The sequence below is a fragment of the Rhamphochromis sp. 'chilingali' genome (assembly GCF_963969265.1).
Source record: "Rhamphochromis sp. 'chilingali' genome assembly, chromosome: 19".
Lineage (NCBI taxonomy): Eukaryota > Metazoa > Chordata > Actinopteri > Cichliformes > Cichlidae > Rhamphochromis > Rhamphochromis sp. 'chilingali'.
This window is the reverse complement of record NC_137946.1, coordinates 34,030,239-34,040,766: the sequence shown is the minus strand read 5'-3', so window position 1 is coordinate 34,040,766 and position 10,528 is coordinate 34,030,239. Positions and strand designations below refer to the sequence as shown.

Sequence of the window (10,528 nt, the reverse complement as noted above, 5' to 3'; positions counted from 1 at the left end):
GGGCGTGGGGGGCGTGGCCAATGCTAAACTGCCCCTTTATTTGCATATAATTTGCATGAGGCACAGGGACCTGGCTCTTCCTGGCTCATGTGTGACGTCCTGATGTTTAGAAACTGATTTACGGCTCTGATAACGCTCCACAGAGACGGGATCTGATCTAACAGGAAGTGAGCATTGCTGTAACTTCCTGTATGCACTAAGAGCTGCTGGACACCGACTCAACAGCAGCTTTTTTGTTGCACAGGTCAATTCTGCGTTCTCACACAGCTGACCTTTGACCAGCACACAGGTGTGTCGGACCCACCTGGTGGACGACAGCTGGATGGACTTTATTGGTTTCTTGGTAACGGTTTTATTTCAGATTCAGGAGTTTTTGTTTCCCAGGTGACACGTTTTATTTTACCAGCAGGGAGAAAAACATGAACGTGAAGTCGTTTTTATCTGAAAGGTTTCAGTGTGAAGGACTCGAAGGATGCGAGGGGCAGAGCGAGGGGCGGAGTCTTCACCGGTACAGTCACCTGCTTCAGACTCAGTGAAGCTCACATCACACAGACAAACTTGAAGCTCACAGCTGTGATCGTGATCATGTGATCATGTAATGGTGCAAGGACATTGTTCTGCTCCTACCCCTTTATGGTCCCTGTCTTCTGATTGGCTGCCAGGTGACCACATCCCACAGAACCAGCGGCCTGAGCTTCAGAAACATGTTTAACATGAGCTGTTGGAGCAGGAGAGGAGACGACCCGCTCCACCTCGAAGGTGGAGGCCATGTGAGTGTGTATCTGTGGTACTGCACGGTACTGTAATACTCACACAGTATTACTATAGATAGATTTTTACTGCAGTCCGTTATCAGCTGTTAATCAGCTGGTTAACGGCTGTCATCAGACACACGCAGCTGCTGCAGACGGCCTCGCCGGCCTGCGAGCTGATCATTATCATGGCCTTCGATGATGTCGTGTGTGGGTAGACGCGAGTTCGAGGCCCGTGTTTGGACTCGCTTTGTTCTAACTTTCACGGATTGGTTGCCTAACTCGGCTACGTGGTGACTCCACAGAGGTGTCACCCGTGCCAGTGATCAGAAACACTCAGGAACTCTTTAATCATCAGATCAAAGCTGTGATTGGGCTGCTGTAGAGGTCAGGTGACCTTTGTAGGTGAGGGAGAGGGCGAGCACTCACCTGGCTGCTGTAGTTGTCGAACACAGTGGGGATGTACTCTTTGGGAAACGCTCCGGTGGTGTAGGATATAAGGAGACACGTCTTCCCCACAGCACCGTCACCCACAACCACACACTTTATAGTCTGCATGATGACCTCTGACCTCTGGCCCCTCGGTGACCTGCAGAGGACACAAATGTGAGTTTGTGCTATCATCAGACCACAGAAAAAACAGCTGACCTGATAGGAAACAACCTGCAGCTCCGCTGGCTGAGGTTACCTCATCTTTTCTCACACACGAAGAATAAACAGACTCTTTTCACCTTCTTTAGGTTGTGATTGGCTCGTTCACAGTGACCTGGTGTCTTTATTCTGTCATGTTTTGTCTCTTTGTGGTTGTTTTTCTTTGCGGTCTTTTCTGCCCACTCAGAGGTTGTTGTCCCCTGTGGGAAACCTTTGGTCACCTTGGTTATTCTGTCTTGCATCATTCTTTCCTCCTTCAGGTTATTGTTTATCTTTCTGTGGTGAGATCGTATCTTTACTCTTTCCTTTTTGTCTTCTATTAGGCTCATGTTGATGTGTGCACACTGCAGATCCACACCAGCACACCTATGATCTGTTTTTTTTACCTTCAGAGATTCTGATTGGCTAGTTGGTGCTGCTCCGCGGTCAGAGACTCCTCGGTTTTCCTTCGGTTAACACAGTTTGTTCAGGAACACGTGACGTCCCATCATCTGCCTGCAGAGAGAGAGGAGGGCGGTTTGTCCCAGTCAGTATTTGTGTTTATGGAAATGATGGCTGCAGAAGGAAACGGTCTCCAAACAAAGCAGAGATGTTATCCTGCACACACAAACACACACACACACACACACACACACACACACACACACACACACACACACACACACACACACACACACACACACACACACACACACACACACACGTCTGATCAGTAAAACTAGCCTCTATTAACCCATAAAAACAAAATCTCACACGCTGAACACAGTGTGACGACGTATTCCTAGCGGATCCATCTAGAAGTGAGCTGCAACAGCACACGCAGCAATGGAAGACGCGCCTGGCTGATCATGGTTTGAGACTCAACAGCAAGAAGACCGAGTACGTGGAAGCTGGCCCCCAAACTGATGGCACCATTAACATCGACGGGGAAGACCTGAAGAAGGCTGATCAATTCAAGTACTTGTGATCGATGATCAGTGGCGACGGGATATCCTTCAGGACGTGCGAGCAAGGGTCAATGCCGCATGGACGAAGTGGCGTCAAGTGACTGGTGGGCTAAGCGACCGTCGAATGCCAGACCATCTCAAGATTTACGAGACTGTAGTCCGCCCAGTTGCCCTGTATGGATCGGAGTGTTGGCCAGCCACCGCCACGCACAAACAGGCCCTGCACACGATGGAAATGCGAATGCTCAGGTGGTGTCTAGGCCTCACACGTTGGGACCAAGTCATGAATGAAGACGTCAGAAAGCGGCTCAGCATCGCACCAATCACGGAAAAAAATGTGCGAGGCACGGCTACGGTGGTGCGGACACGTATTACGCTCCGACGACAGCTCAGTGGAAAAAACAGCAATGAGGCTTGAGCCCGGAGGTCAGCGACCCCGTGGCAGGCCAACGAAACGGTGGATGGATGGAATAAAGGAAGACATGAAAACGCTAGAAAGAAGGAGAACACACAGTTACACACCGTGGGCGAGTCACAGTGTGTAACTGTGTAACGTGCACTGGACCCTTTGGCGGGCCTCTTTTAGGCCCCGGCCCATATATTTGACCCCCCTCACACACATGCCTGCAGACCGGTTTAAAAGCAGCGACTGCTCAGTAGAACGAGTGTCCAGGTCTGTGTGGCTGAGGCCTTCGATGGTTTTAGAGCATCAGATCAGAGATCACCCAGGACTGCCAACCACACGCCCCCTGCCTGATCCTCACTGTGCCGGAATCCCTTCCTGTTAACAGGGAGTTCTTCCTCCCCACAGTCCAGACCCACATTCACTCCACAGTCTCATCCTCCTGATCGAGTCTGAACTTCTGATTTCTGGACACAAACTCCAAAAACGGTCTATGAGGAAAAACAGCAGCACCACCAACGAAGAAGAAAAGGAAAGCAGTGCATGATGACCTCAGCGTGTCCATGACGAGCAGCAAAAAACCGAAACGTAACATTTCATTGTTTTATTATCATCTTAAACGTGATTCTAGCAATAATGAGACGGGCTGCCGGTCTGAGGCGTGTTCGGCCTGTGTGCCGTCGTCTGTTTCTGCAGCTTTTAGGTCGTGTTTTGTGGCTACTGTCATTCAGTAATAACAGTTGTACACCAGCAGAGGAGTGAAGCACGCCGTCTCCAGCTGTGCGTCTAATCTGGATGAAAACACAGCTGCTCGCAGTCGTTTGAGGCGTTTCAGCCTCTCTGTGGTTTTTCTATCAGTGAACGTTTCAGTTTCGTAGTCTGACTTCGCACACTCGAGGACCGACAGCGCTGACGACAGGCGGTCTGCAGACGCTCTCCAGATGTGTGGGCGGAGAGCGAGGCTCACCCCAGACTCTGGGGACGCCAACCCCACCCTCCCCTCGCTCCGTATGGGTGGAGGTCGGCTGAGCTCACTGCTGCTGGAAGCCTTAACCTCTGATCTCACGCTTTTCCTGCTTATTCTTCTCTCGCTCGCATCGACACAAGCGCAGAGCTGTGACCTTTGACCCCTGTAGCGCCACAAGAACATGTACACATCTGAAGGAAAACTGAGCGCTGATGGCGAGGTACTGTTCAGCTGGTCATTAACAATGTTATTCAATCAGCCAATCGCATGGCAGCAACTCGACTCATTCAGACACAGAGACACGGCCAAGACGACCTGTGATTGGTTGTTGAGCAAACCTCTCCTCTGAATTTCTGCTGCGACATTCAGACATCTGCAGCAGCTGTTTGATGATGTCATGATGATGTCATGTCAACATGGACCAGAACCTCTGAGGAATGTTTCCGGCCCCGCCTTGAATCTGAGCTGCGAAGAATCGAAGCAGCTCTGAAGAAAAGGTGTACCTAATATATTGGCACAGACCGTATGTACTCAAACGCCATGAGCCCAGACGTCTGTGCACGCCTGCGTCGCTCATCAGCTGGCCTCCAGAAGTCACCCAACCGGCAGAGAGGAAGGCGGGGCCTAAAGAGCAAAGCAGCTTGTTTTAAAGACAAAGAAGGATTATTTAAAGCAGTGAGTCATGCAAAGCTGCTGTAGGAGAGTCAGTTTTCACCGTTATTTCAACAGGAAGCTGCGGGACTGTGTTAGGGTGGTCAGGGTGGGGATGGGGGTGTCACGGGACCGCCGCAGCTCGCCAATGTGTTTATCAGACAGTTCATGTCTGACGTCTGAGAGAAATGACGCAGTGACACACTTCTACTGCTGAGGACGCCGGTGGAGCACACCCGGCTGTTGGAGTGTTGTAACGGCGTCCTGTTGTAACGCTCGCAGCTTCAGAAAAAAGGAAGCCCTCAGCAGGAACACGCCGCTGTGGTTTCATGTTGAAATATAGCAGGAACTCCACTGCAGGCTGCGTGAGCGCAGAGGTGTGGCGCTCATTTCAACACGTCAAGCTCACGTACGGCAACACCATCGCTATCATCATCGTGCTTTCACAGACAGAAAACTGCATCACGCTGCACTTCCTCTAATGTCCACTAGGTGAAAACACAGCAGCTTTAGCTCTGCTCGTCCTAACGCCAAGCGGCTCGGCCTGAAAGCAGACGCGAGGGGAACAGAGTCACACTGCGAGGACAAAAAGAGGAAGCAGAACAGAGCGCGGTGACCTGCAGCCGGCCGTGTAAACGCTGCCTTCCTGGAACTGTGTGATTAAAGTGTGAATCTGCTCTTTTATTTTTGGAGACAGTTAATCAGTAAGAAACCCGTTAGAGACACGAGATGCTGAGCTGGCGGCGAACAGCCTCACGCTTCTGCCCGCAGCCAATCGGGGGAAAGGGAGGAGCCTCTGTGATGTCACCCGTTGGTGGACTGCACCTGTGGAGACATTCTGGACGTCACCGTCTCAGCTTTGGGTAACAAAGGTTGGAGCAGGACATGGTGCACGCTCAGTAAGTGGAGACCCACAGAAGCCACACCCAGCTTTATCAAAAGTCTTGAGCCTCCCCCCCATTTGTTTTTTACCTTTTCCTTCCAAGCAGCCGCACAATGTTTGAAATGTACATGAGCAACGGTTTCTTTCTTTGGACATCGGCTGCTTTTTCACTCCAGTCCGGTCCTCGCACCTGACCACAGAGTTCACCCGCAACTCTGAGCTGTGACCCAATAAAGCACGACCAGCGTTGTGTCCACACACACAACTTAATTTTGTTACCAGCAGCCTGTCACACAAACACAGTTTGACATACAAACAGGATTTTTGCACCAACAAACTGATTCCGAGTGACACAGGAGCTGAGAGACCTTCAGGCTGATGGTCTACTGCTCACTGAAGCCTCATCAGAGACGTCCCAGTGAGGACGTCTCAGTCCCAGTGAGGACGTCCCAGTGAAGCGTGGCTGTCGTGGGTCCAGCTGCAGGTCGTCAGTGTTGCCGAGATCTTTGATAAACTGAATTACAAAGTCTGATCCACCAGCAGGAACATCTGGAAACATCTGGTTATCATCAGCTGTGTTTTTTTCTGTTCTCAAACCGATCTCCCTGTTGGAGTTCAGTCTTTGTTCTCCTCGTCTTTCCTCGTTTTGTGCATTTTCCATTGTTTCGGTTCCGGGTCGCTGCTCATTGGTCGACCGGCCAGTGCTACCTAGCCTGACCGGTCTCCCCAATGTGATGTTTGTGTTTTGTATGTACGGTGGGCAGGGCATCTATCTTAATTGCCCCTTACAGTAAATAAAGTCTCTCTGACTGATCCTGACAGAGAACAGAACACAGGCAGAAACATCCAAAGAAGAGCTTTGAGTGATTCTCAGGAAGCCTGGAGATCCTCACAGAGCTGCTCACAGCTCAGATTCACTTTCATGCTCGTTAGCGGTGCATAAACTCTATTTACATGTGTCCATAAATCCTGTTTCCTGTTGACAGAAGTCATAGCTACATGTTCAGCTAGATAAAGAGGATGCACCTTTATGATTTTTGTAAACAAACACTGCAGGGCTGCAAACAGTCACATGACTTCACTGTCATCACCTCTAAAGCTCCGCCCACCGCCTGTAGTCTCACGTCTCCACCTGCTAGCCTGTCCCCTGCTGTGGAAGCGTCTGACGTTCTTGACGAGAGACCTCGGATCAGAAAAAGGGCTTCCAGACGAGGGAACAGGAAGTGCAAACTGCAGGCTGGTGTCAGGCAGAGGCTCGCTGCGTGCTGAGCTCAGCTCGTGTATCGGGCACTGACACAGAGCTCTGAAACACGCAGCGGCTCCATGTCCACTCGACTTCTTTACATTTGTTTGAGTGTGAGACTTCACGTTATGGAAAACTGTGGTGCTGTTCGCTGCCAGCCTCAGAGTAACAGCTGGGCTCTGGCGTCCGGCTCTAATGGGAAACATTTCTCTGTGGTGACGGTGACCAGCGGCCGCCGTCTCTTTTATGAGTGTTCTGGCTTCGGGTGTCTGTGTTTCAGGAAGTAACAAAGAGCTTTGGTTTCGTCTCGTCAGCTGTCTTCTTTTCTTGTATTTTTATTTTCTTCTGCTGGTTCAGAGCGAGCTTCCTGAGCCGCAGAGGAACTGAGCCTTCCCACAGCCGGGAACGTCTCTAAAACTGGAGCTGCCACTTTTACAGAAGTCCTCGCGGCTCTGTGGGCTTTTTCTGACTTTCAAAAATGAGAAACCCCCTGTGGCAAACACACCTGCTGCACAGGACCTCTCACAGCAGCAGCAGCAGATTGTGACACATCCAGGACAAAAAAGGGGAACTTGAAGCAAACGGGGCAGAGTACAAAAATGTGTCCTTGCCGTTATGAAGCAAGCGAACGCTGGCGTGCAGGTCAAACAGCTGCTACCACAGTGTCTCCGCTCCACGCCGCCCTCACCGTAAAAACACAGCAGCCACAGAAACATCCAGAGAAACTAAAGTGCTGGTTTTCCTGCTGCGTGCCATCAGTCAGCAGACGAACGTCTCTGCAGGACTCATCTCTCAGCTGCAGCCTTAAATTGTTTTATCTTTATGTTCTTTATAGACCATCATCATCTGATAACTGGGCTGTGGGTACTTGGTGGTTCTCGGGTGCGTGGCTGGATTTTCCGGTGTGGCCTGGGGTGGCTTCGACCTGTGTCGGGGGGTGGGGCTCTGCTGGGTAGTGGGCGGTTCTTGGGCACCTGGAGCCCTGAGATCCGGATCTGGGTTTGCACTGATGTGACCCCTTAGCAGTGCGCGCTCCTCCTTCCTCCTCCTGCTGCTGGAGTCGTCGCAGAGGCGTGTGGACTCAAGTCCTCGTTAATCTTGGGGGGGCCATGGATGATCCATCTCTGTCTGCCTCTGGATCCTGGGGGGCGTCGCTGTAGCCTCCCACACACACACTGCTGTTGTTACAGCTGCAGCAGTCGGTGATGATTATTCTGTTCGCACTCATCTCTCAGCTTATTTACTCTTTATTACTCTTATATTTTTACAGCACTGGGACTAAAAGGCTGAAGAACAAACTTCCACCAGCAGAGGCTGTTGGGCTGCAAACACACATTTACAGCAGTGGAGAAAATCTCACCAAACTGGGGACAGAAACTCCAGAGAGCAGTCGAACTCCCCGGGATACTGAACCATACCACACTGACAGCACAAACACAGAATACCAGAGAAACGTTACAGGCCATCGAGTCTCACCGTGAGCGCCCCTCCATCGGGGGAGAAGGGGGCGGTGCACAGTTCGTCCTCGCCCTGACAGACGCTCCGACTGCCAAAGAGGAACCGTCTGTGATGAAACCGAAACGGGAAGGGTTTGCCCGCCATTCTCTTCATCCAGCAGCAGCTGGTATGAAGGAAAAGTGTTCCCCGAAGCCGGCGTGTCCAAACTGTCCGCTTTCAGTCTTATTTGCACCCCAGGCTCAGAAATAACAAACTGCACCGAATCCTGGACCTCAACCGAACCTGCACCACCCAGAAATATCCCAGCAAGCATCAACATCGCTGCCCCAAACACACAACAACAGGCAGCGCCGAGCGGGACTACGGCGGCTGTAACATGTCCAGACCAGGTGAAAACACGTGTCCACGAAACACCTGAACGCACCAGCAGCACAGGGATTAACCCACACGAGCCCAGAACATCAAACAGACCAACATCACACCAATCCCAGGATCAAACCACATCAATGACCAAACAGCAGAGAGGTGGGTCAGAGGTGGGCCCGGGTCACGAGCTTCGCCGCACTGACACCGCCGCCCTCTGACTTCCTGTCTCAGTCCCGGGGTGCCTCGGCTAGCTGACTGTGATGTTTCTGTTTCACATCTGAGTGCAGCTGCCGATGCTCTGCGTGACGTCGTCGTGGACAAGATTAGTCGTGTTTTTCCAGCATTGACACAGATTTTTGTGACTTTCTCGTAGTGACTTTACCGTCTCACACTTTTGTAGTTTAGGTGACAACACCCGAGTTCCTGCTGCAGCTTCGATGTCATGAAAATTCAAACTGAAGAATTATAGCCTGAACTCTACATTAGGGCTGTGTTACATTAGTGTTTCTCTGCAGATACTTCCAGGAATAACTCATGAACCTCAGACGTGGAAATTAGTCTCTGAGATGGACGGTCAGACATCTACAGGTTAATGATGACTGGGATTAAACCAAATCGGGGCTAAAACAACCAAAAATATCAGCAGACTTAAAGCACCGGAGGCAGCAGACCCGGTTTGGGACAACCGAGCACCAAACAACACGTCACTCATCCAAGACTGTGAGAAGATTCAAGCTAAAACCGCAAAAAGCAAGATGAGCGCCGCCCAGCACGCCAGCTCAGACCAAACTACAGACGTTTGACTCACATGTGAAAGTCTCGCCTTCACCACCAGGCTTGTGTGTGTGTGTGTGTGTGTGTGTGTGTGTGTGTGTGTGTGTGTGTGTGAGTGTCACTCCTCTGCAGTCTGATAACCAAGTGAGCTAGCATTAGCTGATAACTTAGCATGCTACCCTTTTGTCCAAATATGGTCACTTCCTGCTACAAAAATAACTAAAAACTCAGAATGTGAAATTTAAAAAAAACAAAACCCTGATGCATGACGTCAGAGGCCTATGTCCATCTTTTGTGTACAGTCTGTGTTGCCGGGCTCAGTGCGTAAAGATGTTTTCTTGGCTTGTTGTGTCAGCAGATCACTGATGTGTTCAGTTCAATAAACATCCTAAACTCTGATCTGCTCCTCACAGACAAAACTAGCCTGTGCAGGTAACATTAGTACAGGTACTGTTCCCCTGATAATCCATAATAATCTGAATAAGATGATGCTTCACACTGTGATCGTGGGCATGTCAGCAGCAGGCACACTGCGAGTGTGCTGCAGTAAGTCAGTCGTTACTCAGGTATAGTGCGTGTACACTGCTGTGACACTCTCACAGGGACAAACTTTGAGTTCAGTCATTTCAACATAAACAAGAGTTTAGCAGAACCAGCTGTTCAGGTATCGATCAGCACTGATCGTTATTGTTTCTGAGAATCTTTAACGCTACACCAAGTTCAAAACAAGAAGTGACACGCACACGCACACACACACAGGGAGTGGTCGCACTCCATCTCCAGTTTCCCCCAAACATCAGCGCACACACACACACACACACACACACACACACACACACACACACACACACACACACACACACACACGGGTTATCGATCCGCTGCAGGAGAAAAATCGATCAGCTGACGGGAATTAAAGCCGGAATCAATAACCCGCTAAAGTTTTGACAGAAGGAGGAAACACACACACGCACGCACACAAACACACACTCACACGCACTCTCAGCTGATCCGGAGCTCGGAGCGGGTAAAGCTCAGGGACTCACCGGTCATCAGTGCTCCTGTCCGGGCGCGCAGCTCCGCTCAGTCCCGCTCCCTGTGTCGGTGTGTGTGAGTGTGTGCGTGCGAGAGGGACAGCGGATCTCTATCTCAGCGCGAGGCGGGCGGGCGGAGCTTAAGTAGAGGAGGAAGTCCGAGAGGCGAGCGAGAGGAAGTGGAGCAAGTTTAAGGAAGTTTACTCTGAGTGTGTATTTGTTGCGCGCGTGTGTGTTGGGTGGAGGCAACACCGGACTTCTGGTCAGTCCAGAGTTGAGAAATATTTGAAATATTTTCATCCTCTAAAAAAAGTTTCTGAAACAGCATGAGGGTTCAGCCCTGCCCACCTCCTGTTAGACAGACAGGTGTGCTGCACAGGTAAGACACAGGTCCACACT

At 50.8% G+C, this 10,528-nt stretch overlaps 1 protein-coding gene across 1 annotated transcript in view; it reads right to left on the bottom strand.

The window, feature by feature from the left end:
• Window positions 1-10,286, bottom strand: part of rhogb (ras homolog family member Gb) — a 12,126-nt gene extending 1,840 nt beyond the window's left edge. Inside the window, exons 1-3 of the mRNA XM_080868016.1 lie at window positions 10,142-10,286; window positions 1,790-1,898; window positions 1,182-1,341 (exon numbers count right to left, since the gene is read on the bottom strand). Coding sequence (XP_080724142.1) covers window positions 1,182-1,310 — 129 coding nt within the window. The 5' untranslated portion in view covers window positions 1,311-1,341; window positions 1,790-1,898; window positions 10,142-10,286. The remainder of the gene's footprint in view (window positions 1-1,181; window positions 1,342-1,789; window positions 1,899-10,141) is intronic.
• Window positions 10,287-10,528: the final 242 nt, after the last annotated feature.